Source organism: Oncorhynchus tshawytscha, linkage group LG05 (genome assembly GCF_018296145.1).
Source record: "Oncorhynchus tshawytscha isolate Ot180627B linkage group LG05, Otsh_v2.0, whole genome shotgun sequence".
Classification (NCBI taxonomy): domain Eukaryota; kingdom Metazoa; phylum Chordata; class Actinopteri; order Salmoniformes; family Salmonidae; genus Oncorhynchus; species Oncorhynchus tshawytscha.
The window spans coordinates 26,045,972-26,064,507 of NC_056433.1; the positions used below are offsets into that span (position 1 = coordinate 26,045,972).

At 43.4% G+C, this 18,536-nt stretch overlaps 1 protein-coding gene across 3 annotated transcripts in view; it reads left to right on the forward strand.

Moving 5' to 3' along the window:
- Window positions 1–18,295, forward strand: part of LOC112250387 (RAC-alpha serine/threonine-protein kinase) — a 46,061-nt gene extending 27,766 nt beyond the window's left edge. Inside the window, exons 3-14 of one of the 3 annotated variants that reach the window (XM_024420479.2) lie at window positions 6,633–6,761; window positions 6,982–7,096; window positions 10,194–10,320; window positions 10,454–10,585; window positions 10,684–10,749; window positions 10,867–10,935; window positions 11,543–11,668; window positions 11,757–11,885; window positions 12,050–12,264; window positions 12,989–13,076; window positions 13,357–13,459; window positions 14,336–18,295. In XM_024420479.2, the coding sequence (XP_024276247.1) occupies window positions 6,633–6,761; window positions 6,982–7,096; window positions 10,194–10,320; window positions 10,454–10,585; window positions 10,684–10,749; window positions 10,867–10,935; window positions 11,543–11,668; window positions 11,757–11,885; window positions 12,050–12,264; window positions 12,989–13,076; window positions 13,357–13,459; window positions 14,336–14,415 (1,379 nt within the window). In that variant the 3' untranslated portion in view covers window positions 14,416–18,295. Of the gene's footprint in view, window positions 1–6,632; window positions 6,762–6,981; window positions 7,097–10,193; window positions 10,321–10,453; window positions 10,586–10,683; window positions 10,750–10,866; window positions 10,936–11,542; window positions 11,669–11,756; window positions 11,886–12,049; window positions 12,269–12,988; window positions 13,077–13,356; window positions 13,460–14,335 lie in introns of those variants that run through there. The other 2 variants (XM_024420480.2, XM_042321746.1) reach the window with 2 other exon arrangements.
- Window positions 18,296–18,536: the final 241 nt, after the last annotated feature.

An 18,536-nucleotide genomic window follows, 5' to 3' on the forward strand; every position in this document is an offset into this window, starting at 1 on the left:
CTCCCCCCCAGTGTCCAGCTGGGCGCCTGTACGTTCCGTCTGCTGTCCGCAATCGTTTGATCTATTGGGCCCATACGTCACCCTCCTCTGGTCATCCTGGCATCGGGCGGACGGTGCATTGTCTTAGTGGGAAGTACTGGTGGCCCACCTTGGCCAAGGACGTGAGGGTTTATGTTTCCTCCTGCTCGGTGTGCGCCCAGTGCAAGGCTCCCAGGCACCTGCCCAGAGGGAAATTACAACCCCTACCCGTTCCACAACGGCCGTGGTCACACCTGTCGGTGGACTTCCTGACGGATCTTCCTCCCTCACAGAGCAACATCACGATCCAGGTCATTGTGGATCGGTTTTCTAAATCCTGCCGTCTCCTCCCTTTTCCCGGTCTCCCTACGGCCCTACAGACTGTGGAGGCCCTGTTCACTCATGTCTTCCCGTTCTACGGGGTGCCTGCAGGTGGAGAGAGAAAACCAGGATGTGGGTAGGTTTCTGCGGTCATATTGCCAGGACCAACCGGGGGAGTGGGCGGCGTTTATCCCCTGGGCAGAGATGGCCCAAAACTCACTCCGCCACTCCTCCACTAACCTCTCTCCTTTCCAGTGCGTACTGGGATATCAGCCGGCTCTGGCACCGTGGCATCAGAGCCAGATAAAAGCTCCTGCGGTGGACGAATGTTTCAAGCGCTCGGAGGAGACCTGGGACGCCACCCTGGCTCTCGACCTGAAACCTGCTCCTCTGCCTGCCCTGCCGGAAGCTGGGTCCGCGGTTTGTGTGGCCATTGAAAGTCCTAAGGAGACTGAACGAGGTATGCTACAGGTTACAGCTTCCCCCAGATTATCGTATTAATCCCTCGTTCCATGTGTCTGTCCTCAGGCCGGTGGTGGCTGGTCCACTCCAGGAAGCTGAGGTGAGGGAGGTTCCTCCGCCCCCTCTGGACATCGAAGGGACCCCGGCGTATGTTGTTCGAGCTATCCTGAACTCGAGGCGTCGGGCGAGGGGCCTTCAGTACCTCATGGAGTGGGAGGGGTACATTCCGGAGGAGAGATGCTGGCTGCCGGTGGAGGACCTCCTGGACCCTTCGTTGCTGCGGGATTTCCACCGTCTCCATCCGGATCGCCCTGCGCCTCGTCCTCTGGGTCGTCCCCGAGGTCGGTGTCGGCGCACTGCTGGAGCCACGCGTCAAGGTGGGGGGGTACTGTCACGACTTCCCCTGAAGTCTGTCCCTCTCCTTGTTCGGGCGGCGTTTGGTGGTCGACGTCACCGGCTTTCTAGCTACCGCCGATCCACTTTTCATTTTCCATTAGTTTTGTCTTTGTTTTACACACCTGATTTCAATCCCACTATTATTTGTTCATTATTTAACCCTCTGTTCCCCCATGGGTTTTTGTGAGTGATTGTTTATTGTATTTTCGTTCTGTCATGGTGTACGTGTATTTGACATTTTGAGTAAAAGTACGTTGATTACTCATATCTGCTGTCCTGTGCCTGACTCTACACCAGCTACACACAGGACCCATTACAGCAGCCGAGCTAAACCAGGCATCTGCTTAACATAATCTCCTCAAAAATCGATGAATTCCTTTTGTTAATTATCATAAATAGAATTATTAGAACTCCAACCTATTTATCATTGAGTTCAGTTTTATATAAGCTACCCCAGAAAGGATTAAAGTTAGCTCATATAAATATATCTAGCCTCATGAGATGAATAATTTGCTAATCTAAGATAAAATTTATATATTAGCCTTTTCTGAGGCTGACAGCACCTTTGATACAGCAGTAGAAATACAAGGATATAACATATACTGAATTAAAATATAAACGCAACATACAATAATTTCAAAGATTTTACAGGGTCACAGTTCATATAAGGAAATCAGTCAAAAGAAATAGATTCATTAGGCCATAATCTATGGATTTCACATGATTGGGAATGAAGATATGCATCTGTTGGTCACAGATACCTTGGAGAAGAGTAGGGGCTTGTATCAGAAAACCAGTCAGTATCTGGTGTGACCACCATTTGCCTCATGCAGCGCGACACATCTCCTTCACATAGAGTTGATCAGGCTGTTGATTGTGGCCTGTGGAATGTTTTTAGATATTGGCGGGAACAGGAACACGCTGTCGATCCAGAGCATCGCAAACATCCTCAATGAGTATGCGGGCCATGGAAGAACTGGGACATTTTCAGCTTCCATGAATTGTGTACAGATCCTTGCGACATGGGGCCATTCATTATCATGCTGAAACATGAGGTGATGGTGGTGGATGAATGGGCCTCAGGATCTCATCATGATATCTCTGTGCGGATTCAAATGGCCATCGATAAAATGCAATTGTGTTGGTTGTCCTTAGCTTATGCCTGCCCATGCCATAACCCCACCGCCACCATGGGGCACTCTGTTCACAACGTTCACATCAGCAAACTGCTCGCCCACACGACGCCATCTGCCCGATAAAGTTGAAACCCGGGATTCATCCGTGAAGATCACACTTCAACGTGCCAGTGGAGGTGAGCATTTGCCCCACTGAAGTCAGTTAAGACACCGAACTGCAGTCAGGTCAAGACCCTGGTGAGTGCAATGAGCACGCAGGTGAGCTTCCGTGAGACTGTTTCTGACAGTTTGTGCAGAAATTCTTCAGTTGTGCCAAATTCTCTAAAACGTTGGAGGCGGCTTATGGTAGAGAAATTAACTTTCAATTATCTGGCAACAGCACTGCTGGACATTGCTGCAGTCAGCATGCCAATTGCACACTCCCTCAACTTGAGACATCTCTGGCATTGTGATGTGTGACAAAACTGTACATTTTAATGTGGCCTTTTATTGTCCCCAGCACAAGGTGCATCTGTGTAATGATCATGCTGTTTAATCAGCTTCTTGATATGCCACATCTGGCAGGTGAATGGATTATCTTGGCAAAGGAGAAATGCCAACTAACAGGGATGTAAACAAATTAATGCACAAAATTAGAGAAATAAGCTTTTTGTTGCTTATGGAACATTTCTGGGAACTTTAATTTCAGCGCATGAAACATGGGACCAATACTTTACATGTTGCGTTTTATATTTTTGTTCAGTGTATATTGAAAAGACAGGAATGTCTTGGGGGGAGGTGTTGCTGTATATATTCAGAGCCATATTCCTGTAAAGCTCAGAGAGGATCTCATGACAAATGAAATAGAAGTGCTGTGATGCAGATTCACCTGCTACACCTGAAGTCTCTTATTTTAGGGTGCTGCTATAGGCCACCAAGTACAAATTGTCAGTATGTGGAGAATATGTGTGTGATGTTAGATAAGGTCTCTGATGCAAACAGAAATGTATTTTCTACCTAAAAATGGTAAAGCACCCTTTGCTGGCTGTAACAGCTGCCTGATCTTAGTAAGCTGTTGGAGAGTGTTGTGTTAGAACAAATACAATGCTAACTACAGACGCTCAGCATGCATATAGGGAAGGGCACCTAACTTGTACTGCATTCACTCAGATGACTGATGATTGGCCAAAATAAATGGATAATAAGATGATAGTTGGAGCTGTATTGCTAGATTTCAGTGTTCCGTTTGTTATTGATCCTCATTTGTTATTAAAAAAAACTCAATGGCTTTACATCACCTGTCATCGCATGGTTGGAGAGTTACTTATCCAATATAACTCAGTATCCTTCAATGGAAGCTTCTCTAACATCAGATATGTACAGTGTCGGGTCATTGTCCTGCTGGAAGGTGAACCTTCACACCAGTCTGAGAGCAGGTTTTCATCAACAATCTCTGTACTTTGCTCTGTTCATCTTTGCCTCGATCCTGACTAGTCTCCCAGTCCCTGCCACTGAAACACATCCCCACAGTCCGATGCTACCTTCACTATGCTTCACTGTAGGGATGCCATGTTTCCTCCAGATGTGACGCTTGGCATTCAGGCCAAATAGTTCAATCTTGGTTTCATCAGACCAGAGAATGGTGGTCTGAGAGTCTTTAGGTGCCTTTTGGCAAACTCCAAGCATGCTGTCATGTGCCTTTTTACTGAGGAGTGGCTTCCGTCTGGAAAAAAAAGCCTGATTGGTGGAGTGCTGCAGGGACGGTTGTCCTTCTGGAAGGTTCTCCCATCTCCACAGAGGAACTCTATATATAAAAAATGTAATATTTGGAGGATTAGAAATGATGCAGACAATTACATTGATGATCTAATACATGCATGATAGTCTTTCATGGTTGAGAAATTGACTGACTACTCTATTTTTTAAGAAGTAATTGTGTGTTGAAAATGCCTAATCACATGCATAATCTATTTGCATACACTTCAAACAGACATACAGTACCTACCCCACCAGACATGTCACTATGGCTTTCTTCACTGTACCCAAACCAAAAACAGATTTAATGCATCGCTCGGTTATGTATAGAGCCATGTCATCATGGAATGTTGTGCCACCACAGGTTACTCAAGCAAAAAGCAAGTTTAACTTTAAAAACAGATACAATATGTTTATCTTAGAGCCTCTCCTCTTTCTAAAGATCTAATTTAACTGTACTGAATATGTATACACAGTGAACAAAACATTACAAACACCTTATTATTGAGTTGCACCCCCCCTTTACCCTCAGAACAGCCTCAATGACCTCTAACCTGTACCCCCGCACACTGACTCGGTACCGGTACCCCCTGTATATCGCCTTTTGATTATTTTTTACTTTAGTTTATTTTTTAAATATTTTCTTAACTCTTTTTGAACTGCACTGTTGGTTAATGGCTTGTAAGTAAGCATTTCACGGTAAGGTCTACACTTGTTGTATTCGGCGCATGTGACAATTAGAGTTTGATTTGAATTCGTTGGGGCATGGACTCTACAAGGTGTCGAAAGCATTCCAAAGGGATGCGCGCCCATGTTGACTCCAATGCGTGCCACAGTTGTCAAGTTGGCTGCATGTCCTTTGGGTGGTGGACCATTCTTGATACAGATGGGTAACTGTTGATCGTGAGAAACCCAGCAGCGTTTCAGTTCTTGACGCACTCATACTGGTGCTCCTAGCACCTACTACCATACCTTGTTCAAAGGCACTTAAATATGTTGTCTTTCCCATTCACCCTCTGAATGGCACACAGACACAATCCATGTCTCCATTGTTTAAAGGCTTAAAACTCCTTCTTTAACCTGTCTCCTCCCCTTCATCTACACAGATTGAAGTGGATTTAACAGGTGATATTATTGTCATGGAAAGAGCAGGAGTTCCTAATATTTTGTACACTGTCAATATAAAAATATATATATATATATCTTATGGTCTTTCCTATATATAACTCATATTTATTTTGAATTGAATGTACTATCTCATGTCGTTCTTGTCTACTACTCTTCTGTACTTTGTCATGTATTTGTACGTTTTGTGGACCCCAGGATGAGTAGTTGCTGTGTAGTAGCTAATGAGGATCCCAATAAACTGAACTTCCTGCCTGCCTGGGTAGCTCTCCATCATTTATGCATTATTAGTGTGCATCTCAATTTTCTACTGCGTCTTCCTCGACTTCCCTCCTTTACCCCAACTGCACCGATCTGGCATTAGGGTGGAGGTGTATGGATGGATTGCTTTCACCTGTCCAGTTCTGTCATTAGAAATCACTGTCCTTAGAGTATCTATTTAGCAGCACACTGCACAGGTACTTAAAGCACAGTACATTATCATAGGCTCACCCACTTAAAACATGCACCTTCAAACATGTTTTCAGGCTTATGTGCTGTTTGTAAAGAAATGGGTTGGAGATGAGTGGCATTGGTGTGTGAGTCTAGACAGGCACCATGCAACAACACTTAATAGACAGAGATGGATTGACTTTATAAGTTAACAGCTTGTTCATTAGCTCACTCTTTGCCCCGGGAGCATCCTGTGCACCTGCAGCTGTTGGCTATGTGAAAACACCATCCGGTCCATGCCACGTGCATGCACACACGAAAACGTGCACAGGCTCGGTAGCATGCACACACTCCGCTGCTTTATTCATTAGGCATGCCATTGCAGTGTGTGCGTGTGAAAATAAAACTATTTTCCGAGGATTCTGATCTCATCGCACCTCCTTTGAGCGGTTAACAAATGAGTCAGCAGCAGCAGCACTGACATTAGACCTGATTGGGGTTTGTTCTTTTCTAACTGTGGTGTTTACCCATGCTGTTAGTGTGTCACTTCCTGTTTTCTAGAATCTGGTTGTTGATTACCAGAAGTACCTCTAGCCACAGTTATAAAAATAAAAAAAACTGGGTGAGACCCCGTGTTTACTAGCTGCCTGTCTTAAAGCTACAGTACAGGTTGGCAACACACACCATAATGTGTAAAGAGGAGATAAACAAACAATAATACAAATACATAAAAAGGAGAAGGAAAAGGCCTAATGAGAGAAGTTCCGTTTTCTCTGAAACCACCAGGAGAAAGGCCTCAGTTTGCGGTCAACCAGACTGTGAGAGAATCTGTCTTTCTCACACACTTGTCCAAGGTGCTATCATTACTAGCTCACCCTAGGGTTAGCGATAGCGCTGTGTTGTTAATGCTCTTCTAGGATTGCACTTTCCAAGGTTGACAGAGTATTGTCCTTTCTGATGTGATATGCACTCGCTCACTCTCTGTGTCTCTCTCTTTTGCTCTCTCAGGAGAGTACATAAAGACTTGGAGACCCAGGTATTTCTTGCTGAAGAGCGACGGTACGTTCATTGGCTACAAGGAGCGACCGCAAGACATCGACCAACTGGAGACGCCACTCAATAACTTCTCAGTAGCACGTAAGGCAACCCTATGACACTCTCTGCCCTAACCACAAAATTTTACAAAATAGTTGTGCAGTGTTTCTCAACTCTGGTCCTCGAGTTCCTCCGAGGTTCCACATTTTTGTTCTAGCCTTGCACTACACTCTGTGCATCCCTGATGTTTCACTTGACCGCATGACATATCTCTCGCTCCCTGTCTTTCTCTCCCTCCCTCTTTCTTCTTCCTTATGACCAGCAGAATGTCAGCTGATGAAAACAGAGCGTCCTAAGCCCAACACATTCATCATCCGCTGCCTGCAGTGGACCACTGTCATAGAGCGCACCTTCCACGTGGATAGCCCCGAGGAGAGGTAGGTTACACACGTGCTTCCTCGACTTCCCTCCTTTACCCCAACTGCACCGATCTGGCATCAGGGTGGAGGTGTATGGATGTATGGTGGTTGGGTCAGGGGTGTGTCCGAAGTACTTTAGCTATTTTCACAACCAGAATTATGGGCGCAGTAGCTGACGGTGTCGCGAAAGGGCTGGGTTTTGATTGATAAGTAACTTGTGGGTGTGTCTAGGCTTGATCCCTGGCTGGCCAACCAGAATGTGCTCCATGGCTAAATATGTGGTTGCTTCAAGTTGTGTATGTAAAGGATTTTATGTATTGTGTTTTCACAACTCCAATTTGAGTGTTAGTCTGTTGTAGCCTAGTTTGTTAAATAGCCTACAGAAACAAAAAAACAAAATGTAGGCCTATCCCATATTTTCGAAATATGTTGAGCATAAGAAATTGCACAGCTTCAAAATGGATTCACACTGAAATAGGCCTACTGTAAAAATGCATTATGTCTGAGCCATGGACATGCCAGACATGGTCAATAATCAATATTAAATTCATTATTGATGAGGCCTAAAAAGACAGTGAATAATTCTAATAAAACATGTTTAACAAAAAACAACAACTTGTTTTAAAAAGGCTGTCTAAATACAGTTACAGGCACCATAATTCTTCCATGTGGGCATATGATATTAGGCCTAAGACGACATAGACTATGGAGGGTTTTATACACATCCAAACTTTTCATAGGAGCTGGAAGAAGATCAACTGTAAGGAGAAAGTGGGAATGTCCACTCACTGTTATACTGCTCCCAAATATACAGTACCAGTCAAAAGTTTGGACACACCTACTCATTCAAGGCTTTTTCTTATTTTTTTCTCCTATTTTCTACATTGTAGAATAATAGAGAAGACATCAAAACTTTGAAATAACATGTATGGAATCATGTTGTAACCAAAAAAGTGTCAAAGAATATCAAAATATATTTTATATTTGAGGTTCTTCAAAGTAGCCACCCTTTTCCTTGATGACAGCTTTGCACACTCTTGGCATTCTCTCAACCAGCTTCACCTGGAATGCATTTCAATTAACAGGTGTGTGCCTTGTGAAAAGTTCATTTGTGGAATTTATTTCCTTAATACGTTTGAGCCAATCAGTTGTGTTGTGATAAGGTAGGGGTGGTATACAGAAGATGGCCCTATTTGGTAAAAGACCAAGTCCATATTAGGCAAGAACAGCTTGAATAAGCAAAGTAAAATGACAGTCCATCATTACTTTAAGACTTGAAGGTCAGTCAATGCTGAACATTTCAAGAACTTTGAAAGTTTCTTTAAGTGCAGTTGCAAAAACCATTGAGCGCTCTGATGAAACTGGCTCTCATGAGGACCGCCACAGGAAACAAAGACCCAGAGTTACCTCTGCTGAGGATAGGTTCATTAGAGTTACCAGCCTCAGAAATTGCAGTCCAAATAAATGCTTCACAGAGTTCAAGTAACAGACACATCTCAACATCAGCTGTTCAGAGGAGACTGTGAATCAGGCCTTCACGGTTGAATTGTTGCAAAGAAACCACTACTAAAGGACACCAATAAGAAGAAGAGACTTGCTTGCCAAGAAACATGAGCAATAGACACTAGACAGGTGGAAATCTGTCCTTTGGTCTGATGAGTCCAAATTTGAGATTTTTTGGTTCCAACTGCCGTGTCTTTGTGAGACGCAGAGTAGGTGAACAGATGATCTCTGCATGTGTGGTTCCCATTTGTGATGACATGGAGCAGTTGGTTGTGATGGTGTGGGTGTGCTTTGCGGGTGACACTGTCTGTGATTTATTTGGAATTCAAGGCAAACTTAACCAGCATTCTGCAGCGAAATGTCATCCCATCTAGTTTGAGCTTAGTGGGACTATCATTTATTTTTCAAAATGACAATGACCCAACACACCTTCAGGATATGTAAAGGCTATTTGACCAAGAACGAGAGTGATGGAGTGCTGCATCAGATGACCTGGGCTCCACAATCACCTGACCTCAACCAAATTGAGATGGTTTGGAATGAGTTGGACAACAGAGGGAATGAAAAGCAGCGAACAAGTGCTCAGCATATGTGGAAACTCCTTCAAGACTGTTGGAAAAGCATTCTTCATGAAGCTGGTTGAGAGAATGCCAAGAGTGTGCAAAGCTGTCATCAAAGCGAAGGGTGGCTACTTTGAAGAATCTCAAATATATTTTGACTTGTTTAACACTTTTTTGGTTAGTACATGATTCCATATGTGTTATTTCATAGTTTTGAGGTCTTCACTATTGTTCTACAATGTAGAAAATAGTAAAAAATAATAATAAAAAGCCTTGAATGAGTAGGCTTGTCCAAACTTTTGACATGTAATGTGTATATATAGCTATAGCCTATCATTGCCGTTGATATGCTTTGCCACGTGAAAGGTAAACAAATGGGCAAATATAGCCTACAAGCGGATTAAGCACCACGGACAGTGATCAGATCTCCCACAATTTGACAGTTTGGTCCGGCAGAGGAAAGTGGAAGATTTTTTGGTCAACAAAAACAATAAGCAGTCTTTTTCAATAACTTGATGTTCCTAAACAGGCTTCCTACAGTTACAGACACCTTTCATGCGCATCACACATAATGAGTCCAAACTTTTCACAGAAGCTGAAAAAAAAGAATATCCAGAATAAATATAAAAGGGGAAGTTCTGTGACTGTTTTGCTGCTCTGATATTTGAATAAAACATTAGTGATGTACACTAATGTAAGGCTACTGTTTGTGCCTCCGCTGGCAAAATCAATGCCGTAACCAATTGAGTTAGCGCTAAGACCAGATTTTGGTTAGCCTTAAATATCTCTAGTTTCACTGACCGAAATTATTATTTTATTTTTTTTGCTTACCAAAATTGGCTTATTATTTCCATCCCTCCCACCTCAGCGCAAGCGAGTTGATGTGAGACAGGTAAATTACCAAACCTGGCCTAAGGGGGGGAAAATGAAAGTGCGTCCGTTTTTACTTGACGAAATTGCAAACTAATGTTCATTTGACACGTGCGCTTCCTTAGCACCAGCCGAAAATAGAGCCCGTAGAGTCATCCCCCTCTGGTTCCTTCCATCCTTAGGGAGCAGTGGACGAAGGCCATCCAGGAGGTGGCTGATGGGCTGCAGAAACAGGAGGAGGAGAGGATGGACTCCTCACCAGACCCCATGGACATGGAGATGTACCTCACCAAACCAAAACTTAAAGTGGTGTGTACACCCAACCCTAGCCCTAACCCTTTCTACTTAGCATTTTTTGTTACTTTAATACAAGACAAATACCAGCAGCAGGGTTTTAGATATGGTCAAATAAAGTTAATCCAACTCTGTTCTCAACTCCTAGACTATGCCTGACTTTGAATACCTCAAGCTCTTGGGAAAAGGCACTTTTGGGAAGGTTATCCTGGTGAAGGAAAAAGCCACAGGAAAATACTACGCTATGAAAATCCTCAAGAAAGAAGTGATTGTGGCGAAAGTGAGTAGACGAGTGTGTGTGTGTGTCTTTGTCTCAGTTTGTGTCTGCACATACATTTCCTTTACTTGGATCATGCTCATCTCCTTACTCTTTTCTAGGATGAAGTAGCTCACACGCTCACTGAAAACAGAGTACTGCAGAACTCCAAACACCCCTTCTTAACGGTGAGAGACCATTCCATTGGTGTGCATCAGCAAATGTGTTCCCTCTGTTTACTGTTATCCTAATATAAATGGGTAGCATTGTGTTTCTTAAACGTTTTCCTTCTCCTTACCATTAAGGGTCTGAAGTACTCCTTCCAGACGCCGGACCGCTTGTGTTTCGTCATGGAGTATGCCAATGGAGGAGAGGTGAGTACTGTGTTGCATTTTACCGGGGGTATAGGTCTTATCAGTGAGGTGAAATACTCTGAACCTTGCAGATTAACTGTAATAAATAGAACAGACATGGTTCCTTAATCTACATGTAAGACAATTGATGGGAGTGAACTTAATACCGGTAAGGGTGAGGGGAAATGGGTTGGATTTATGTGACCCTAAATGTATGTAATTGGGTGCGTGCTGGTGGCAGGGAAGTCAGGCGCAGGAGAACGAAATTGGTATAAACAGAGTTATTTAATAAATGCTTACAAACTCCGAAAACCAACATACAAAATTTAAAAAAGTGGGTAAAAACCCGCCGCACACCATAACATACTTGGCACCAATACATACAACGAACAATTCCCGACAAGGACGGGGGGGAAACAGAGGGAAAATATACAATATGTAATTAAGGAATTGAAACCAGGTGAGTGTGAAAACAAGACAAAACAAATGCAACATGAAAAATGGATCGGTGATGACTTGAAGGCCGGTGACGTCGACCGCCGAACATCGCCCAAACAAGGAGAGGAACCGACTTCGGGCAGAAGACGTGAAAATGTAATTGACACAATCACCATCTCCTTCCACCTAGCTGTTCTTTCACCTATCACGAGACCGTGTGTTCTCCGAGGAGAGGGCCCGGTTCTACGGAGCGGAGATCGTGTCGGCGTTGGACTACCTCCACTCGGAGAAGAACGTGGTTTACAGGGACCTGAAGGTAAGTTAAGGAGTCGGAAAACGTTTCGCAATGGACAATAAAAATATGTGTTCTTATTGGAACCTCCCTAACTCTCTCTCTACTGTAGCTGGAAAACCTGATGCTGGACAAAGACGGCCACATCAAGATCACAGACTTTGGCCTGTGTAAGGAGGGCATCAAGGACGGGGCCACCATGAAGACCTTCTGTGGGACGCCAGAGTACCTGGCCCCCGAGGTAAACACCTACCCATCAACCCTGTTCTTCCACTGATAGAAAGCTATCATCAGTGAATCAGAACCACTAACATAGAAGTTAAGGGTTTGAAAGCCCTTCCAGAGGATCTACTAGCCACCTGTACATGACACTCATGTTCTACCTCCCCCTTTCCTAACACACAGGTGCTGGAGGACAATGACTACGGTCGTGCTGTGGACTGGTGGGGTCTGGGTGTGGTCATGTATGAGATGATGTGTGGTCGGTTGCCCTTCTACAACCAGGACCATGAGAAGCTGTTTGAGCTGATCCTGATGGAGGAGATCCGCTTCCCTAGAACCCTGGGGCCCGAGGGAAAGTCCCTGCTCTCTGGCCTGCTCAAGAAGGACCCCAAGCAGAGGTAAGACAGGGGTGTGTGTGAAGTATGTTTCTGCATGTGTATGTGGTGGCGTTACATACCCAAGCAAGAAAACCAAAAATGGTGCTAAACAGAAGGGGAACTAACAAAGAGTCACTGACCAACAACCAAACCGAAACGGGGGGTTTAGGAGCAATAACAACTGGAACCTAAAAGACGTCCACTAAATTTGCCCAAGAAAATCTTACACCAAACTTAAAGATAGGAAGCAAACAAAAAAGGTGGAGCAAAATTAGATCAGGGAAATCAGACAAATTAATGTTTTTCTAGAATAAGGAGAGCCAAATAAAGGTGTTGACCCTCCACATCTCTCAAGACAACTGGAGCGCTGGGCCAGACACTCTTAAATTGCACCTGAGCCAGCACAGATGAAACGCCTTCCCACTAACGAGATGGCAACCAGCACAGGTGTAACACTGACTAAGGTAACACCAATCGGAGCGCCCTACGTGCTGACGACCAATACGTGCTAAAGCTGTCCTCCACTCTGTATAGCACTTTGTGACATCGGCTGATGTGAAAAGGGCTTTATAAATACATTTGATTGATTGAAAGTACAACCTCAAAACACCTTGATTGTAACAATGGTCATTCAATAAATGAAGTGCTATGGCAGCCTGAAAACGAATGGCTCTTAACTATAGGTAAAGTAGTGCAAGACACTGAGTCAGTGTGTGTGTGTGTGCGTGTGCGTGTGTGTCTTTAGGTTAGGTGGAGGGCCTGATGACGCCAAGGAGATAATGCAGCACAAGTTCTTCGCTGGGATCGAGTGGCAAGACGTGTATGAGAAGAAGGTATCCTTAGCTTTCTATGTGTTCTCATCGCAGGAGGTCGGTGCTACCTTAACTGGGGAGGACGAGCTCGTGGTAATGGCTGGAGTGGAAGAAATGAAATGGCATCAAATACATCAAACACAGGGTTTCCTTGTGTTTGATGCCATTCGCTCCGTTCCAGCCTTTATTATGATCTGTCCTCCCCTCAGCAGCCTCCACTAGTTCTCATTGTTCTCATGGTTATGACAAGTGTTATGACATGTAGGTACCCACTATCATGACTCCTTCCTTTTCTTCTCAGCTGGTCCCGCCCTTCAAGCCCCAGGTCACCTCGGAAACAGACACCCGCTATTTTGATGTGGAGTTCACCGGGCAGACCATCACCATCACGCCTCCAGGACAAAGTACCCTCCCTCCCCTTATATATGTTGTATGTTAAGCATATGGGGCAGCAGGTAGCCTAGTGATTAGAGTGTTGGGCCATTAACCGAAAGGTTGCTGGATCGAATCCCTGAGCTGACAAGGTCGTTCTACACCTGAACAAGGTTGTTAACCCACTGTTCCCCGGTAGGCGGTCATTGTAAATAAGAATTTGTTCTTAACTGACTCGCCTAGTTAAATAAAGGTAAAATAAAAATCCACTCATGGAAACACAACATCGCTATCCGCGAAGATGATTGGAGAGATGGACTATCCTGCTAGAATATAGTCACTGCTTTGCCTGTCCCGTTCTTCTCATCCGCCTCTCTGCTTGTTTCGCCTGCCCGCTTCTCGCTTTAGAGGCACTAATTCATCCAATTTCAGCAAACTCTGTACACCATTCCACAAGCAAGGTGCAAAATAGCTAAAGGCAGATTTACCTAACTCTGAGATCAAAGGGATCTCCAGAGTTAGCCTGAGACGGTGTCTGATATCTGGTATTTCTGTAGGTTAACAGAGAAGTACGGTGGTAGTTTATGCAAAAAGGCTGTATAAACAAAAAACGTGCAATGCATCGATCTACAAGACTTCAAAGAGGATCAGCCTATTTTCTGATACTGAGTGCAGTAATTTGTGCCCCGGCGGGCCATATGTTTGACACCCCTGCTTTAAAGAGTTTATGGATTTATAGCACAATGACTACCCCTAGTGGGCTTAGTAGCTTTCATACTACTAGTTAAACCACAATTTGCCTTAATTGCGTTGTTGTTGAGTTTTATTATTTTGGAACATGAATGTCAGTTTTGAATTAATTTTGCTTTAACTCTCTTTCTCAAACTTGCCCTCCTTTTCCTTCCCAGATGACAGCATGGAGTCTTTCGACAGCGACAGGAGACCCCACTTCCCCCAGTTCTCCTACTCTGCCAGTGGAACAGCCTGAACCTAAACCGAAGCCTAGACCCCCTACCCTTTCCTCACCCTCTTATAGACCATACTGCTCTCACCTTAATGCCCCAATCTCTGAACAGACCTCATCCTGATAGGCCATCTAGGACCTCACTCATGTTTATCTTCTTTTTTGTCTGTTTGTTCTGTAATTGTTGGGGCACATCTCAATTGTCTAGTGTGGCTTCTTAGCCTGTTCTCCTCTTCAGATGAGTCCAGGGGAGGAGAGGAGATGAGGAGTGGAAGGCCACTTTCGACTATTGAGTCTCCCTTGTTGTCACCAGTGTTTCAAATACTGTACTTGTGTTGCTTAGAGGGGAGGAGTCGGTTGCCTGCCAATAGGAACACACTTGGACTAGAGGTCAAAAGTCACTAAGATACAGTGGTGACCGGCCAACCTAATTCTTCATGGCAACATGATTTCCTGTCAATGATACATATGCAGCTAGCCTCAAAAGAGAAAAAGAGAAGCACAGTTATAAACAATCTTTGAAAATGAGCTTTTTAAACGGTACACTATCTATTTCTACAAATTATTAGCTTTATATTTTGATGGAGCAAAAGAAACATCATAGCGTGATCTTTTGAAATTGTCCTCCTTCTTCCCATCTTCTACTAGCCACCACTGCCATTGTGCTCTCAAAGACTCACAGATATTCAGAGGTTTGTGAGAGGTAACACTAAAGCTCCACACCTGGGTTGTGTTCAGTAGGGCACCACAAAGCAAAACGTTTTGAAATAGAAAATGAAAATATGTGTTCTTATTAAACAAGTTCCCGTAGCACAGGGATGGGCAACTTTGGTGAGGGTGGGGGCCACAAAAAAACGGGACTCATCACGAGGGGCAGTGGCTCGCGGGTCTGCTTACCCAAATCCATACCCACACATGCAGTCAGTCCGGCCCTAGCCTTTTGAGGGGCCCTAAGTTAGAATTGCAATTCTACACAATTTTGCCTATGGGAGGAGAGAGAATTTTTCAGTTTTACAGCTAATTTGCTACTATTCTACACATTTTGCCATAAGGTGGAGAGAAATGTTTTTAATATGCAGTTTTGCAGTTTTTAATATATCTGAGTGAGAGTGACTAATAAAATCAATGGGGGGCCCCGGCCATTAAATTGACCATAATTACTACAAGTTTAGATAGCTGGTTAGACTAACTACCAATCTATAATATCTTAGCTGACGTAGGCTAATTGAGGGATTGTCAGTGACTGATATAACAAGAGAAACTGCTTATGCACAACCTAATTTCAAAATTGCACCTTGTGTATTCTACTATTATTACTCTAAACAATGAGATACTTTGTTTTTGGAAAGCTGCCCATCCCTGCCGTAGCACCTCCTGTTTGCTTTCTCCTATTTTGTGACTTCTGAACATGACCCTGCTGTCTCTCACCTCTCAAATGTTGATCCTCCCAAACACACACACCTTCTAGTAGCAGTGAGGACTAGAGTACTGAAATGGAGTCTATAGAATGATCTGTTATTCTACTTTTCTTCAGTGTTACTGGCCTCCCTCGCCTTCTGGCCTAAGCTTTCCTTAGTTAGAGTGACTGCAGTACAGTGAAAGTTTGGTGAACGGGGATCACACCATCTGTGAATTGGCGTGGTGCAGAGTGACATTCACAAAACGGTGTGTGGATTATAAAGGACATGTTTGTGGGGTGTTGGTGTATCTGGCTACTTTTATGATTTGGGAAATAGATTGTTTTCATGCGAATAGCAATCTTGGTATTCCGGTACAACTCAGCGGGCAAAAGTTGCTGCTGCAACCACAGTAGGGAAGATACGTATTTTCCCTGATACATATTAGGTTGTATGGTGAAATGACTGGATGTACGTACTTATTTTGTTAGAAAGGCCACTATATCCATTTACCCATTAAACAAATGGGCTCTGTTGAAATCATGTGTAAGGAACCCTTTTGTTGGTTTATATTTCTCTATCAAAGCTATAGACATATACAACTTCAAAGTACATTGAGATGAGAGAGCTAATAAAAGTCACTTTTTATATCTAGCAGAGAACCATGCTCGTAGACCTGTTAGCTGCTAGCTACATGTTGATAATAGAAATCAACTTAAAAAAACAAATGTGTTTTTCTACCAGCATGCCATTGAATGCTGACACATGCATGGCTTTAACAACGGAAGAGTCTGAAGCTCGCCTGTAAAGATTTTAAAACAATTTACCAACCAAGCAGTTGCTCCACAACTATCTGGTATTGAGAGCACAGGTCACAGTCCGAACAATGTATAACAAAACTCTTACCAGCCATGTTCCAGTACATATTCTGAAGACCCTTAGCTTGGTGGACAGTTTCTGTATACTGTGGGAAGACTACCTGGTCTAAGTAAATGTAATTGTGCAATAACATAGGGCTGTGATATGAGAGGAAAGAAAGAGCAAACATATTTGTGACTGGAATCCTCGTGAGGGTAGATGGGATAGGGGGCTGGGCAAAGCTGATACAAAATGGATGGTTTGAAATGAATGTCTTTCTTTTAGCTAGAACTGTGACCAAAGTCTTGTTTAGTTTGTGTGAGATTTACAACCTCGCCCTGACCCTTAACCTTACCGGAGTCGCACTGACTGACAACTGGGGGATATGATCTTCTGAAAGGCATGCTCATGTACTGATACAAACCTTTGGAATTGAGTGTACAAAATGAATGGTGTGAATGTTCTGTTCTACCAACAAATTGACCTTCTCTTTGCTGTTAGATTGTCAACAGGTAGCCTATTATTTGTTTGTACGTTTAATTGTTCTATTATTTTTGCGATCCTTTCCAGTTATTGGGTGTTTTCTCCCCAATGCTTTTAGCAACACCTCACTGAGGTCACTGTTACAGTACTCAACCCTTTTAGACAGACAGCTACTGTACATAGACAGTTACTGGTGCAGCAAAACACACCAAGGCTGTGACTATCCACCATCAAGGAAGGATGACTATGTATTTGTGTGTGTGTACACAAGCGATTGTGCGGACAGGTCTGTTAGGCCAACAATTCAATGCATTTGTATCAGTGATTTGTCACAAACTCACTGGCTATGTATGGTATGTTAGTCAAGGAAAACAAATGAGAATCTTAACTTTTTACATATTAAATCACAAATATTTGAGACGTAAATACCTCAATGGTCTTAATTGAATCCAAGTGAGGGTATCCACATTTTGCTAATGGTAATTTACGTTGTGTCCAGATGCCCTAGATTCTAGTTTTGTTAAGTGTTAAGGCCTTATTTAATTTGAAGTTCGTTGAAACCCCTCTGAATATAAATTATTTATTTAGGAAATGGTTCAAAATGTTCACTGAACAATACAATTAATAATTAATGTTAAAGAAATTATAAATGAATGTAAAACATATATTTAATTTTGTTGACCCATTCCAGTTTTGTATATTTACTTATTTTTTTACTTCCTTATTTTGAAATCATTGACCTAATTGTTGCTTATCGACCGGTCCTTCCCTGGTGATTCACCATGTAAGTTGGGGGGGTAAGAAAATGTTAAAGAATTTATATTTAAGTTATTTCATTCCCTTTGATGCCCCCTTTGTAGATGAGAAACTGAACAATTGAATGCACCAGCTTTTGTGAACAAAGAACCAGTGTAGGCTGCTGAAGGGAGGACGGCTCATAATGGCTGGAACGGCGCTAATGGAATGGCATCAAATACATGGAAACCATGTGTTTGCTGTATTTGATACCATTCCACTGATTCCGCTCCAGCCATTACCACAAACCATCCTCCCCAATTAAGGTGCCACCAACCTCCTGTGCAAAGAATGTTTTCCTTTGCTGTGTGGGCATAAATGTGGCATTATTTTTCATTGGGATTCAGAAATAAAGACTTTTTGGACAAATATTATGATTTTGATTTGTTCAATTCACTCAAGCTCCCCACTTGTATAAAGAGTATATCAAGTAGCCTACAAATATTGTCCAGCACATAATTTGTTGGCTCATCCTCTGGATCTCTGTATTGGGCTGACAATGGCGGCCCAGAGCCAAGTGCAGATTCCCCAGGCCAGCCCAGGATAGGGAGCAGAGGTCTAGGGAGACAAACACAGGGTTTTCGGGGTCCAGCTGTGAGTCTAGCTCGGTTC